At 20.6% G+C, this 18,131-nt stretch overlaps 1 protein-coding gene across 2 annotated transcripts in view; it reads left to right on the forward strand.

The window, feature by feature from the left end:
* Positions 1–17,720, forward strand: part of LOC129613550 (3-phosphoinositide-dependent protein kinase 1) — a 71,510-nt gene extending 53,790 nt beyond the window's left edge. Inside the window, exons 4-6 of one of the 2 annotated variants that reach the window (XM_055527665.1) lie at positions 13,707–14,957; positions 15,054–15,328; positions 17,083–17,720. In XM_055527665.1, coding sequence (XP_055383640.1) covers positions 13,707–14,957; positions 15,054–15,328; positions 17,083–17,208 — 1,652 coding nt within the window. In that variant the 3' untranslated portion in view covers positions 17,209–17,720. The remainder of the gene's footprint in view (positions 1–13,706; positions 14,958–15,053; positions 15,329–17,082) is intronic. The other variant, XM_055527664.1, reaches the window with a different exon arrangement.
* The last annotated feature ends 411 nt before the right edge of the window (positions 17,721–18,131 follow it).

Genomic DNA, 18,131 nt, shown 5'->3' on the forward strand with positions numbered 1-18,131 from the left:
ACGAAATATGTATTTTATTATAACTATTTTAAGATGTAATTTTTTATTTATATTTAATATTCAATATAAAATTCTCTTGTATAACAATAACATTTAATAATAATAATATATGTGTTTTATATACCAAATATTATTATAAATAATTTTTAATAATTGAATAAATATGCGTAAAAATGAATAATAATAAAAACAAAAATTAATATTATTGAAAATAAATACAAGGAATAAAAATAAGCAAAAAAAAAAAATAAGAAAAATTACAAGGAATTTATAAATAAAATAAAAGAATAATAAAAATTCAAATTTAATATCACTTTTTTCTTATATATAAAAAATAATATTAAACATAAAATGCGTGTTAACTATTATATACGTATATACCTACACGTCATTTTATTAATTTATTGTTGTATGAAATATTGTAGCTATCTTTAAATGATTAGTTTTTATCTTGTACAACAATATATGTACCATTAACTTAAATGATGTCAGAAATGTTGTTTTGTAATAATATAGAGATTATTAATAAATATAGAGAAGGTAAATAAAATCTATTGATTTGATTTGTGAAAAATAAAATATCATATTTTTCGGCTATAATTAGCATATATTTAACTAAAACAAAAAAAATAATTTTTTGTATAACAGTTTTGAATGTCGTATAACAGTTTACAATTGTTTCATATAATCAAATTTTTTAACAATTTTTGTTTAAATATAACAAATAAACAAAGAAATTAAGTATAAATAATAAATAATTTCCGTATAAAAGTTTAAATTGATATATAATAATCTTGAACTATCTATACATATTTAAAAAAAAAATCTATTTATATTGAATTTATTATGAAAAAATTCATAATAATGAAAATTTTTTTTAATGTATATTAAATAAAAACAAAAAACTTGTATATCAGTTAGAAAATTATTGATTTACTAACCACATTATAACAGCGTTAGTAAAACCAATAAAATCAACTAATAACCGCAAACTCTGTAAAAATCATCACCTTTAATTTCTATTTTTTTTTAACTACATAATTTTGTAAAAATAACTAATTTAATATAATGTGAGTAATTGTGCTGTTGATGTCTTCAATTCACCACCCCATTTTAATGAGCAGTCAATTTTTTTTTCTAACGCTTAAACATTTTTATGTACTTTACATGTTGAATTGATTGTAGAGGAAAGTTTAGGTGCATATAAGTACAATAATAATAACAAGCGTACATATTATATTATTCATACATATATAATTGATTGTATAATAATTTTGCATTAAAATAAAGTATAAAAGTATGTAAAGGCGCAAAAAGAAACAAAAAAATAGAAAAAGAGAAAAAAAAATCCTCTAAACTAGATCAATATTATATTGAGAATTGTTTACACTAATGCACTTTGCTGCTTATTATTTTCATTCGTTTCTGTTTTTTCTCTCTAAAGTTTTATTGTGTTTAACACTATATGACTATACATTTATAACTGCATTAATATTATGTATATATATTTTTATATTATTAAGTTTTTTATGTTAAATCAGTGTAACAAAAACAGCACATTATATTGTTATACATACTCATATATTACATTATAAAATATTGAAAAATAAAATTACTCTACATTGCACATACACACAACTCAATAAACAACGTTAAAAAAATAGGATAAACTAAAACAAAAAAAAAAAAAAGAAATAAAAATTAAGCAAAAAAGTTTTTTTTTACTTGTTTTTTCTTTATAGTTTTACGTTTTTTCAAGTATAAAATAGAATTGAAAAAAAAAAACAGAAAAACTCAAGTACAAAGTTTCAAGAATAAGAAATTAATAAGAGAGATAGAATAGTAAATTATTTATAAAATCAAATAAAATATATAAAAAAAAAAAAAAACAAAAAATATACATGCTTGTGTCTATGTGCAAAATGTTTAGGGTTACCAAATGATAAAAAATTATTTTAAAAAAGCTCCAAAAACCAGCTGCATTTTTCTTTTATAAAATCATTAAAACAAATTATTTAAAATTTTCTTTTTGACTTTGAGCTGAGAGAATGTTAAATGAAGTATAAAAATTTGAGTATATTGAATAGTGTTATACAGAATATACTTAAATATACGAATATTGAATAGTGCAGTATAACGATAATTGAATTTTTTTTAACAATATATTTAGTGTTCTCTTGTTCATTAAAACCATTTCATAATCTAAGTTACATACATATATATTTTTCCTTATTTATATTCAATGTGTTATACATATATAATTTTATTGGCAGCCTCCTTAAATTAGTATAAATATTCATTGAAGATGTGTAATTTTATCACAAACAACAAAAAAAAAAAAATTTAAGAGTTTTATTTTCTATAACTACATCATTATACTTTTTAAATAAATAGTTATGTGTTATACTCGTATAATGTATAATAAATAATTTCATACTGTACTAATAGTTTTATTACCATTTTTTTTCTATTCTATTAAGAATACTGTCTTAAAAGAATGTAACTAACTTTTTTTTTCTTACTACTTTCTAAATATATCATGATTTTTTTCATAACAAAAAGTGCATATAATATGCAATAAATAATGTTATACAATATATATAATGTATAAAAATATATGTAGATAGTATTTTTTTTTTCTACTTTAGAGTTGATAAAACTGGTAATGTCTAGTATTTTTCTCCGCTTTTTTTTTTTTTTGTTCTTAAAATATGTATTATGCTTCTTGTTTGGTTTTTTTTTAATATTGAATGCATATTAAAAGTTATACTTAAGAAAATTGCAAACATTCCATAAATTCCATTATAAAAGAAACAAGAATAATGTTATATATACTGATATGCCTATGTTTATAATACATATATATACTTGTATATATATTTTTTTTATTTCGGTTTGTTTTTGTTTTTTTCTTAAGTTTTCAAAAGATAGTTTATTATACATATTATATGAATAAAATAAATAAAATATAATTGAAGAATGAATACTGTTATACATATCTATATCACATTATTTTATATATTTTAGAATATGTATGTACGTATGTGTATAAGTTGATACATTCTCAATTATAAAACAATATATAATACTCATAGATCATTTGATCATTGCAAATTTTTTTTAATCAACAAACTATTATACATGTATATTTATATTGTCCGATAAACACATTCATATATAAAATAAGTTGGTTTATACTTATATGAATATTTACAGATATGTATATATAATTGGACTTATTCTTTGCAGTATATCACTATCAAATTTTATACATAAATGTATGTAATGTAATTATGTATTACGTATTTACGTACGTGCTATTTAAGATCTTAATTGAAAATTGCAATTCATTTTCTTTGACTTTGTTTTATGATGTTTGTTTTTTAAAATTAACAAAAAAAGTTGTGCTTATTCCTTATATATACACATATTATATGTATATAACAGCTCATGAGTACATTATCAATTGATAAAATAAAAAATTTTTGTGTGTACGTTTTCATAAATTTATAGAATAAACTTTAAAAAAAAAACTAAAGGAATGCAATTTTTATTTTATTGATTTATTCAATTGAATTTCGTTTTTCTATCTTTATCAATTAATTCTTATTTTTTTTTTATTATTTTTCTATTTCAATTTTTCATACGCACATAAAAAAAATTCTTATGAATTAATAACAAAATTGTTTAATAATTTATTTGCAAAAAAAAAAAAACCAAGAATATAACAGTATACAATAACAATAAATTATTTAAAATTTTAATTTATGATTGAAAAATTTTTTATGATTTCATAATTTATTAAATACAAAAATTATGATTTTGTTCACAACTTGTAATAATTATCTATGTTGAACGATCTGATTTTTTTAACACAATTATTTGTTCCAAAAATGCAATATTTTGACCGTATAACAGTTTCCAAATTGTATAACAGTTTTTAAAAAACCGTATAACAGTTTAAAAAATTGTATAACGGTTTAAATATATATAATAGTTTAAAATTTTTCTATAACAATTTATGTTATACATTAACATGTATAATGAAACAGAAAAGCTTCTTTTCTCTATCCTATACAGTTCTTATTATTTTTTAATTCTCTCGTTTTCATTTAAATTTTAATGTATAACAGCAATAATCAAAATATTGTAACTAAAAAATAAGTAACTTTCCAAAAATTATTTTAATAAATTATACATAACGTACATTCATGCATACTTTTGTACATATTTCATTTTAATAACAAAAAACAAAATGAAGAAGAATTAAAAGTTATAATGGACAAAATAAAAGAGTCCGAAATATAGAATGTCCGAAAAAGAATTATCTTAAAAAAAAAAAAGTTTTAAGTTAAAGAAGAAAAACTAAGAAAATCTTTTCCTAACTATTTAAAAGTATTATTAATTATAATAAAAGGTAAATGAAAAAAAGAAATATATTTAAACCCTACCTGATTGGTTTTTTTCTGTATAACAGAAAAAAAACGATACAAACGAAAATAAAAAAAATCAAAGAAAAAAATGAAAAATTTTTCAAATTAAAGAAAAAACAACACGAAACAAAAACACAAAAAATTAACCGAGAATTTTATGTTTGAAAAAAAAGAATTTAATTTTTTTCGAGGGAAAACTCTTAAAAAAATTTCCTTGAATCTAAGTATAACAAAATAAAACAAAAAAAATATAAGAATTTAAAACATGTAAAAACGGTACTATACTCGAATTTCATTGTATGTGCATATGTATTGAAGTAAAAATGATTTTTACCACCTGGGAGAATAAGAAAAGTTCTTTGAACTATAATAATCTAATACAAATGTAAATATACAAAATAAAAAAAAGAAACATATACAAATATAATCATTTATTATTAATATAACAATTTCATCTTTAATTTTTCCCTCTACATTTTTGATTTGATTTTTATCGTCAAACTATCGTCTTATATAAAACACTTTATATTCATATATAAACTGTTGTTATTCCTTATTAAATATAAAGTACATATGTACTTACATATTACATTCTTCAACTTCTAAACAAATATACTAAATACATATATTGTTATACAAAATAATAATACATAACGATATTGGTATTGGTTTCATTTTGTTTTTTCCATTTTCTTCTTTAATTTAAGATCATAAATCATATTTTTTGGTAAAAACAAAACTACAAGAATAAAAGTAGGAAAAAAAAAACAAAATAGAGAAAAAAAAATTATTATAAATAAATAAAATATTTGGATCACTGGGCAACAAAAGCAGAAAAAAAAGGAAAGAAAGAGAAAATATAAAAAACAACAACAAAAATTTTGTGAAAAACTGAAACAACAAATAAGTGGCAGTAAATTAGATTTTTTTTTTTTCAATTTGTTATATTTTTTTTTTGTTTATATTATATAGTTTATAGTTTTTTAAAAGATCGAATCATAAACATACACAATATATATGTACATATGCATATACAGCAAAGACATTAATATAACGTATAACATTATTTGAAAATTATTTATATATAATAAAATTAATACTAATTCAATAATTAAATTGGAAAGTTTTTTTTTCTTAAATTCATTTATTTTAATGTTGTTTAATTAATCACATAACATATGTATTGTGAAAACTGTTATACAATAAAAATTTCAATTACATATACCATTTAACTTAACTTCAAATTTAAATTAATTTCTTTTAACTAAAAAAAAAAAAGAAAGATACGAACTTTCTTAAGTAAAAGTCAAATTCTTGAACCCGAACGTATATATTTTAATAGTATTAATAAAAAATAACCAATAAAATGAATTAATAACAAAAAATTTTCTGTATTTAATTTGCTATTACCTATTATAATTAATATTTTTAAAATTTTAAGTTAATTTAATCAATATTTAAGTATATACGTACGCATACTGAAGTGAATATAAAAATTGCTTCTTTTTCCAAATACTGTAAACGCAATATAACAGTTTCTGATAATTTACATAATATCGTACAAATACCTAATAAAATCAATTATACAGAAAGAAACAATTTTTTTAATGTCATGGAAGTTAATGGCTATATATGTATGTTATTTGATTTAAATATGACGTATAAAATTATATAACAGTTTTATATTCTATTATAGTGTCAATTACAAGAGAAAATAGAAAAAACAAAAAAAGAAAACCTGAAAACCTATATAAAACAAAAATTTTCCCGCCAATATTGCAAGTAAAATAAATTATTGTTTTTTTTTTTTTTTACCCATCTACTACCTACCTACCTATACCTACCTACCTTCCTTCATATACAAGAGTGTATAAAAATATTTGTTTTTGATTTTTTCTATAGCTACATTCATAAGTATTCATAAGTATAATGTATAAAATATATGTACATAAGAAAAATGCATTCAAGTAGGAAATATATACATACATACATATGCTTGCAAATGTACTCATATTTATATAAGTACATATATGAGTATATGAGTTTAAATTTGGTATACTAAAATAAAAATTTTCTCATGGAAATTAAGAAATTTTCTTCTTTTTATTTTATTTTATTTTTTGTTGACGTTTTTTTTTTTTTTTTTTGCTTTTCTTTGTTATTTTTCCCTACAAACGGTGAGAAAGGAATGTGTTTTTTCTATGTATATCTATATATGTATATAATTATGTTTATGCAGTATAATAATTATATTTTGTTTATATGCACAAAAACACAGTAAACATTTTTAATATTTTTATGAAAACTGTTAATATTTTTGATTTGAACGGTAAAAATTCACATGGATTTTTGTATTTATTTTTTTTTGTTGATTTTTTTTTTTTTTATTAATATCCGTTTGCCTTTCGCTTTTCCCACTTTATAATAGTGAATAAGCAAGCTGTTTATTATTTAATATTTGTAGCTTTTCAGAAATTATTATTAATTAATTCAAGCAAATAAGTAGTTTACTAACGCCAATAGCTCGAAATTATGTAAATATTGCGAATATTTTTTTATTAAAACTTAATTACAAAAAAAATATATTTTATTATATTTAATAATAGAGTATAACAGAATCAATTTAAATTGTTAATTATTAAAATGCCAATATTAAAAATTAATTTATTTATTATTTGATATTTACTATGGGAAATAAAACGTGGTATTTTAAATTCTTCCTTAATCCGTTAAAATTAAATATCAATATAACATAGAAAGCAGGGCAGCCATATTCTATAAAATTTTATATTTTTTCTTTTGTCAAATTCTATTCTTTTTATAATAAGAAATCTAAATGCAATGAATTGAATAATATTTGTACGTAATGTTTACTACTTCCATGCGTATAACATTTAAAATAAAGAAAAACAATATGCAGTGAATGTGATCTAACAAGCTTCTTACGTATTCATCTATAAATAATGCTTAAAAAGAGAGCAAATCAGCAATTATTTAAGAACACTTTAAGTAAATAAAATATTTATTATGTAAGTAATGCATTCTATAATTGGAATTCATATACATATATACATATGTATATAATGCATTATAATGCACATAAAAAATCCAAACATAATCTTTGATTAAATTTGGTACACGTACAGAACTTGAACTAAATAAATATAAAGAAAAATTCAGAGAGAAAGAAAGAGAGCAAACGACAACAAAAAAAAGAGAGAATTAAATAATGCTTAAACGATGGATATTGGATAATAAATAATGCACTCTCTTTATTCTGGAAACAAAAAAAAAACGCAACAAAACAACAAAAATATCAAAGAGTCACGCTTAAATCTTTTATACATAATTTGCGTTCTTTTTCTTCTTTTCCCCAATAAGCAACAACTGTTATACTCAATAATGCTATGCTTTATTTAGTATAAGAATAAGTAAAAGAGCAACATTATGTTTGTATGTATATTGTCACTAAGAATATAAGAAATTCGAGTTTCTCCATTCCATCCAATCTTAGGTACTTCAAATATTTTATGGAAATAAAAATCAAAGAAAATTAACGAGAAAAAAACAAAACTATGTGACAAGATCGAAGGCAATGAACAAAAAAAAAAAACAAACCATATTTAAAAACACAAATGCATACACACGTATAGAAGAAATGAAATGAAACACCAAAAATAAGTAAGACGCCGGAAGGAATTATGATCTAATGAGAACAACTGTACGTGTTTATAAGAGTTCAATATCTTTTGGGCATTTTTTCTCTTCTTTCTCCTTGTTCTTGTTCTTTTTTTTTTTAAGTTATTACTTACTGTTATTGTTTTTATTATGTTTATATAATTTTGAAAAATATTTAAGTTGTACTTTATTGCCTACTTAGTTTTCTTTTATTTTTTCTTTTAATTTTGTTATATTATGTTTTTGTTATAGGTACTGTCTTGTGTAATTTTTATATTCTTGTTCTATTGCACAGGCATTTTATTATTTAAATGCAGTTATACATGTATAAAACTCGTGTATAACAGTTTTCTTTTTTTTTTTGTTATTGTTGTTATTTAATTTCACATATTTTATGTTAAGTTTAACTTGTTGTGTGTTTTATTGATTCGATCTCTGAGATCTTGTTTATTTTTCTCTTTTTTTTTTTTTAATTTTTACTTTGGAATTCCATGCATATTTTATATATGTATGTATGTACTTTAAATTTTCTACTTATATCCATGCATATAGTTTAGTTTTTCTGTATGATATTTTTGAATCTATGTTTTCTACTGTTGTGTTGTTCATCACTTTATGCATTTTGAATCGAATAATTGTATTGGATGCGCCACTGTAATCGCTTTTACTGTATTTTCAATTTATACAAGTTTTATTGTACCCTTATTGCGCATAATTAATTTATGCTGTTCTAAAAATGAATTAATATTGAAATATTTATGATGTTCGATTCATTTACTATATTTAATTTCATTATTATACTTTTAACATCTAATAATGTTTATTTTTCTACACTTCCCATTACTTTTCGTTTGTTTCTAAAAAAAAAAAAAACATAAATATTTAATAGGCTTGTAAAGTATATGCTTATATTGAGATTATTATAAATTTTATTATGTTGATTATTAAGTTATTATTATTATTGAATGTACATAAATACATAAATATATTATTTGAGACTTAATATTATAAAATTAATGATGTAATGATAATGATTATCATTATATTATGAGAATAACAAAAAAAAAAATATACATTCCATTCAAGAGAACTCTAGCTCATAACGCAAATATAATAATTGCGTTAAATTATTGTAATAAAAAATGACTGTGTTATTGCTGAGAGGAGTTTAAAGAGGGAGAAGGCATATAACAGAGTTAAGTGCAAGTAAAAGTAAATTGTAGTCATGATTTATTTTATTTTATTTTTTTTCATTAAACACTTTCTAGAATGTTGTTGCGTTTTCTTTGTTAAAAATACATGCATACGTAATAATTAGAAAATTTATTTTAATTATTTATTCAATGATTGTTAGAGTGCACGCGGTTAAAATGAATATTGTATTTAAGAAATAATACAGGCATAGTATGGAATGTCATATACACAATATACATATGCACATACTTTTCTGCATCTATGGTAATATTTCCATTGATAATGATAATTATTGATGACCGATGATGATATTGATTATTAAATGAAGAGAAAACAAAGTTAAGTTACAATTCAACGAGAAATAACTAAGAAAGAAGAAAATTAACAAAAAGAAAAAATCTCACTCTGATCTTTTTGGAATTCAGTTTTGTTTTTTCCTCTTATGCTTTTTATTTCTGTTTTTTCATTTCTTCTGTTATTGGGTTTGAAGTTTTATGTTATTTTGTTGTTTTGTCTCTTTTTTTTATTAGAGAAATGATTTCAATTTCGAATATTTAGGTACATAACTGCTTATATAAAAGATGGCGAAAAAATGCTCTTAAGAAGAATGTGGAGGAGCATTATAAGAAACAATACGAAAAAAAAACCTGAAGAAAATACTTTTAGAAAAAAAGATACATAATTTATAATTCAAGTAAAAAGAGAAAAAAAAGAGCAAAAACACGAAGAAAAGGATCAATGACACTTAAGAAATTTTTGTATTGAAGAAAAAAAAAGACAACATAAATGTGTGTATGATTAGAGTGAACATTATATAAATACAATCGTGGACAACTAACATTAATATAAATTAATAAGAGTAGCTATACAAAAAATACATATATAAATGCTTAATAATAAGAATATGGAATGTATAGGCATTATGCGACATAACAGAAAAAAACTGAAGCTATGACGTAGTTAGAATTAAAGAAGATAGAGAGAGACGGCGTGGTACAAACAAATATTAATTGAAATAATGTTAAAAATAAGAATGTAAAAATGAAAATGTGATCAAATGAGTAAAATACTAGTAAAATTACTAATAAATACTAAAAAATACTAAATAATTAGTTAATTAAAAAATTGCATATGTTTAGGGGCTTTAAAAAAAATGTAATTGTCAATATTAGAAATGTTTGAAAAAAACTTTGTTTTATAATTTTATGTTTTTCTTTAATTTGGAAAAAATATTTCAAAATTTTTATCCGGTAACATAAATTAAAGAAAGTATGCTATTAGCGTAACTAGCGTCTTCAGTCAAAGAAGCACATACATACTTGTACATACATAATTAATGAAAACCAAAATTTTTTTCCTTATGTATGTATTACTTGTATACAAACATTATATTCCTAATACATTTTCTATATGCACTTGACAACCATATATTTTAGACATGTGTGTGGTAGTGTGCGTATACTAATGAAGATTAAATAACCTATCGAATTAAAATTATAAAATCGTACTTCAAATCAATCAAAAACAAAAATATTCATAAAAAAATATACAGTAAAAACCCTGCAATTTAAACCGTTTCGTACAATAAAAATGTATGCGCCATCTAGTGTTATATCTTGATAGAAGATTTTACTTGATAAGTCTTGTGTAGGCATTTAAACATTTCTCTTTGAGACATTTCATTATTGATTTATAATATTCTTCATAACATTATAAAACGTGTTCGTCAACAGTTATACTGTTGACCAATTTACTCAATATGCTATAAACATTTAACTTGTTACTCGTCCTACGTATATAAATATTTGAGTGTTTTTCTCTTTCAATGTTATACTGTTTCCGATCATTAAAATTTCTGAAAAGATAATAAGAAAAATGAAAATATTTAAAACAAAAATTATAATGAAATTTTTGATTTATGCTCATTTATAAATGTTTCTTGTTTTTCTGTTTTCTCATAAATGTGTGCGTTATTAAACAAAAAAGAAAAATATTATAAAAATTATAAAACAACAAACAAATAAATTTAACAAAAAAAAGTGAATGGTTGGTTAAAAAAAAAAAATCTTCATTCTCTGTTCATTATTTTTCAAATACCTTAAGGCTTTAATAACGGTATATTTTTACGATACGATCAAAGAATACAACATCAATGAATTTTACTTTTTTTTTTATATTTTTTCGATTTTATACAATTTTTTTTTTCGATTTTTTTTTTTTAAAGTATTAGTATAGTAAATTTCATTTGAAAATGAAGGAACAAAAAACTTCAACTTACCAATATTTTGACAATTCAGTAGTATTTTTTTGTTAGTACATACCTACAAACATACGTACATATATATTTTGTATTTTTCTTTTATTTTATATTTTATCTCTTTTGTTTTTCTTATTTATTATTTTACTTGAATCAAAGAAAAATATTTAGGTTAACAGAAATAATAACAAGCAAAAAATTAAAGAATAAAAAACATAAAATTCAAGAAGAAGAAGAAGAAAAAAAAAATCAAAATGTTATAAAAAAAAAAGAGTAACAAAGTATAAAAAAAAAAAATTTCTCTACTTGTCATCACTAATAATATGAAAAATTATGAATGAAAAGTTAAAATAAAAAACAAATCAGAAAAAATATTGAAAACATAAGCAACTGAAAACTGTAAATATGTAGATATTTTTATAGATATGTATATTTAAGTATATATAAGAAACGCAAATTTACATCACTGTTATACTCAAATATTTACTTTCATAATATTTAAAATAAAACACAAAAATTTTTAAAAATTTTAAATTGTTTTCAGAAAAAAAAATTTAATAAAAACCTCCTAGCATTTTAACATTGAAATTTTGTAATTGTAACTGTTATACATATTTCTTATACATAATTATGTGTATATAAATAAATATTTTACATAAATATCAGTATACTTACTTAATATGAATAATATTGTATATAAGTTGTCAATGTTACATAAAGTACATACATACATATATACATTATAAATGTGTGACACTGAAAGCAATCAAATGTAAAGTATTTCATTTCTGAGACCCGGATAAAATTTTGTTTATTTAGCACCTTTAACAATTTATTTTTTCTCTGTTTTTAAATATTTATTTATTATACTTACATACGTCATCAAATAAAAATTTTGGATTAAAATGGTCGAGAGAATTTTGATCGAAAATTTTCATAACACATATTGTGAATATGCGATATAAAAATTTTCGATATATTAATTTCGATACTTTTTGTGTTGAATGCACAAAATGAATTAATTCGATACTTTTGTGTTGTGATATTTCATAGTTGAAATTATTAAAATCTTCAGTAATAATTTCAAACTTCAACTTTATACAATTTATTCATAATAATTCGAAAATTATTCATATTTATTGCGTATTCACAATAATAATAATGAATGTAATTGTAATTATCAGAATAAATAATTTATTTTTTTTATTACTACAATAATTTGTTATTGTTATTATTAATCTTATTTACGTAAAACTACTAATATTTTCAAAATATATCAGTCATAGAGTAAATATTTATGAAAATATTTAATGATTACTTACTATATTGTGAATAATATCAAAAAACCTTATTGATTTTAAATGTAATCAATGAGTAACTCTAAAATTGTACTCTAATTTTCTTCTAAAATTGCATAAAATAAATATTTAATAGCTTACAAAAACAAATATTGTGTACTATGGCGTCAATATTATTGCGTTTTTTTTTCGTTATGTTATAGAACAGTTTATAAGTACTAGAATCAGAAAAAATTACAATAATTTCAAAAAAAAATTTCATGTTCATAATTATTATCAGTATAAGTACTTCATTCATAAACCGAAACCAAAATTGTATATTGAAAAACCAAAAAAATGAAAAAAAAATTTTCATTATCAATTAAAATAGCGGATATGACAAGTTGTTATACAAATATTCGAAGTTGGTATTTTTATTATTGTTGTTTTTTTTTTTGTGAATATCTTTAAACAAACAACAATTTATATACTTCGTTGCGTACACACACTTGATGACTTTGTAATCAAAATTTCCAGGAATAAGATTTTTTTTTTATTAAATTTTTGTGTTTTACTTCTTGTATTTTTATTTTGTTATTGTTATTGTTCTTGCCCTTTACTGTTGTCGTCGTCGTTTGTCTTAGTTATAGTTTCTGAAATACAGCGAGTATCTTATCAAGAAGTTGAAAAAAAAAAAAATAATAATTTTTGTGTTATAAATTTGTCAATAATTCCTAGAATTCTATTATCTTATAATTTTCTATTTTTAATTTTTGCTCTCTAAAATTTTTTTAATACCTTTATATATAAAAAAAAAATTTAATAGAAATATTTAATAATTCAATTTTTCTTTTTTCTTATTTTTAGTTAAAGTTTGTGAAAAAGCTCATATCATACGTGAAAAGAAACAAGAATATGTTAAAAGAGAACGTGAAGTTATGCATCGAATGAGTAATTGCCCTGGTTTTGTTAATTTATATTGTACATTCCAGGATGAATCTCGTTTATATTTTGTAATGACATATGCCAAAAATGGTGATTTATTACCACATATAAATAAAGTTGGCTCATTTGATTTAGAAGTAACACAACATTATGCTGCTGAATTAGTATTAGCATGCGAAAATATGCATAAACGTGGTATTGTACATCGTGATTTAAAACCGGAGAATATATTATTAGATGAAAATATGCATACATTAATTGCTGATTTTGGTTCAGCAAAAATAATTGATAATAATCGTGATATGTATGTAACATCATCATCATTAGGAACAACAACAGCAACAACAACAACAACATCATCATCATCATCCCCGTCTTCACCTTCTTCATCATCTTTATTATCATCGACAATACAAACACCATCATCAATATCATCATCATCATCAGCGATGTTAAATTCAACAACAACATCAATAGCAAAAGGAACAACAAAAATATCATCAACTTCATCACCAATTAATAATCATAATATTAATAATAGCAGTAGTAGCACTAGTAATTATATTCAATCATCAAATAAATATCGTAGTAATAATTATCGTTTATATAATGATAATGAAAATGAAGAAGCTCAAACAAGAACAAGACGTCGTAAATGTAGTTTTGTTGGTACAGCACAATATGTATCACCAGAATTATTACAAGATGGTACAATATCACCAGCTTGTGATTTATGGGCATTAGGTTGTATTATATATCAGATGATATCAGGTCTTCCACCATTTCGTGGCAATACAGAATTTTTAATATTTAAACAAATTTTAAATTTAAATTTAGAATTCCCAGAAGGTTTTGATAAAAATGCTGAAGATCTAGTCAGAAATTTATTAAAATTAAAACCAGAAGAACGTTTAGGTGCCCAAGATAAAATTGGTTGTTATGAAAGTATACGAACACATCCATTTTTTGATGGTATTAATTGGGATACAATTCGAATACAAACACCACCAACAATATATCCATATTTACCTGGTGCTAATAAAGAAGATGATTTACATAGCCATTATAGAGTACCAGAAAATTTAGAACCAGGTTTAAATGATAAACAATTAACAAGACTATTAGGTTTGGGTTTAATGGGATTTGAAATGGGAGATAAGACTGAACCAAAAAGTAAGTTTACTTTTTTAATGTAAAAAAAAACAAATACATACACAAAATTTCATTATTCAGTTAATTTTATCTAAATTTTTTTTTAATAAATTTTAGATAATTTTAATTTAACTGAAACTGAAATGAAAAATCGCCTTGAGGCACAAAAAGCAGATAAATGGAATGCATTCGCTGATGGTGAATTAATATTAAAAAAAGGTTTCGTTAATAAACGTAAAGGATTATTTGCTAGAAAACGTATGTTATTATTATTAACTGGTCCAAAATTAGTGTATGTTGATCCAGTTGCAATGATTAAAAAAGGTGAAATACCATGGAGTCCAGAATTAAGAGTTGAACCAAAAAATTTCAAAATATTCTTTGTACATACGGTAAGTATTTTTAAAATAAAACCACTAATTCAATATTTTTTGTAATATATTCAATGAATAAAAGCTAAAAGAATATAAGAATAAAATTTATTTTAATGAATATTTGAAGATAAAACAAAAATAGAATCTCAATCTTTAAAATTTAATATATATGTACATAGTTAGATAAATCAAATACAAATAGCTAAAAAAATTAAATTTCACACCTCATTTAAACCTGTTCATATTTTTAGTAAAGCAAAACACGTGCCCCATAAATTTCATATAATTTTTTTAACTGTTTATTATTTATGCAAATTTTAAATATAATTTTTTTTTTTGTCTCTTAGTTCTCTCGTCATTTTAAATTAGACTTATTAATTTATTAAATATTCAAAATGAATTTTATATTACTTATGACTTGTTTTGGAATAATTTTTGAAAATTTTGTAATAAGCAAAACTATAAGTAAAAATATTTTAGCATAAACAAATTAAATTTTGCAATTTTGGGAGTATTCACAATAATTTTACACTTATTATTCCTGTTCTTCTAAAAATATACTATTATAAAATCGTATTCAATTATGTATTTTTGCTAATTAATTGAAAATTAAGCAAAAAATTTAGTAGACATTTTAATTAATTAATTAGTGAAAATTAGTTTTAAATATTTTTAAGTATGTTTTCAATTATAAAATTTTAAAACAATTGATGGGCAAACATAAAACAATTTGTTTTAATCAAACAGCATTTGTTTATTAATTATTATAAATTAAATTGAATTTGAATTTTTTAGTTTTAAAAAAAATTCAATTACAATATTGTCCAATAAATTAAAATGTAGAATATTATAAATTCTAATGTTAAGCAAGAATTGAACAAAACTAAAAAAAAAAACAAAAATAAAATTGCAAAATGCGAAAAAATTCCCACAAAATCGAGTTTTTAGAGGTGCGGTTCATAAAAATATTTTGATTTGTTTGTATGCTATGATCAAATAATATTTTATAAAAAAAATAATAAAAAGAAAAAAAATAATAAAAGAGTAAAGCAATAAAAAATGAAAAAAAAATTGTTAAGAAACTTAAGTTACCGTAAAATTTGAAATTAATTTAGGGTAACACTTTTAAATAAATTCCGGTTATATAGAACCATTAAAATTAAAAAATAATAGTTTTTATTTTATTGCCATTTCTTTTCTTTTTTTTTTTACAAATTTTTTCATATTTGAAAATTATTAAACTTTTTGTTTTTGTTTGTTCTATTTTTAATAGTTGAACCCCGTGTCTCAGACACTTTATTTTTTTTTTTTATAATATTTTTTTATTATTATCATTAAAATTGATCATTTTATTATTATTAAATTAATATTAATAATAAAAGCAGCACGTTTTATTTTATTACTTTTAAATTAAATATAAAAATTTTTAATTTTTTTTAATAGATGTTGAAAAACTTTCCATAATTATTGTATAAAAGAATTCTTTATTAAAGAAATTCTAATTCCAGTTTTTTTTTTTTTTGTATATGATCAAATAAAATTAAAAAATAATTATGATATTTAAGTATTTAATTGCCTCGTGACATATTTATTAATTGTCCTCATATTCATTAATTGTTATAAAAATATTTTAAGTTTAATTTTTTTGCACACAAAAACAATAAATTGAATATATTACAAATTAAATTAGAAATTTGTTATTTTTAAAAAAAAAAAAATTATTTTCAAAATATTTTATTAATTTTTTGAATTTTTTTTTTTTTATTTTTCAGCCAAATCGTACATACTATCTTGAAGATCCTGATGGTTACGCATTAAAATGGGTGAATGCAATTGAAAATGTTCGACAACAAACATATTCTAATGTACCTAGTAATATTAAAATTGGACATCATTAAAGAAAATAAAATAACAATACTTACATATTATTATATGTATATATATATATACGTTAATAATATTCTATGTAAATTTTGTTTTTCTACACCAAATACCAATAATTAAGAAAAAAAAAAAAAGTTCCACTCTCCAAAATTATCAATAAAACAAGAAAATTTATATGAATATGCAACAAGAATGAAGCTCTACATTGTACCAGCGCTACTAGCAAAAAAAAAAAATATAAAATAAAAAATATGCAGTTTTCAATTAAACAAATAATTTTTTTTTTTGTATATATATTTTTAATTAAAGGATGATTTCAATTAGTTTTCAAATATACCATAATAAATGTACATATTTAATAAAAATTAATATCATCCTTTATATATGTATATGCAGATTTAAAAATTCACAATCAAGAACCAAAAAGGCAATAACCAAAAAAAAAAAAATGATTAAATAATTTTTTCTTTTTCAATTTTTTTCATTTTTTTAATATTATTAAATATATATACATATTTATATATATATATGTACCTAAATATTATATTATATACATGTTAAATTAAATTAAGGATATTTTGAATATCAAAATGTAAATCAATATTAAAAAATAAATGAATTAAATTATTATTTTTAAAATTAATTAGTTAATATTAAATAAAACATGTATATATATATAAATATCTATGTATATATATATATATTTTCATATATATAACAGTAAAAGTACATGTAACAAAAAAAAAAAACAAAAACTGAATCCTGAATTATTATAAGAATGAAAAGAAGAAAAAAGAAATGAAAAATAAGAAATAAAAAAAAAAATTTACAATTTAATGTAACTGAAACCGAAAAGAAAATAATTTAAAAAAAATATATATATTATATTATTATTATTATTACAATTATTATAGTAATAAACTATGTAAAAAACAAA

The sequence above is a fragment of the Condylostylus longicornis genome, unplaced genomic scaffold (assembly GCF_029603195.1).
Source record: "Condylostylus longicornis isolate FDR11 unplaced genomic scaffold, ASM2960319v2 ptg000084l, whole genome shotgun sequence".
NCBI classification, from domain to species: Eukaryota; Metazoa; Arthropoda; class Insecta; order Diptera; family Dolichopodidae; genus Condylostylus; species Condylostylus longicornis.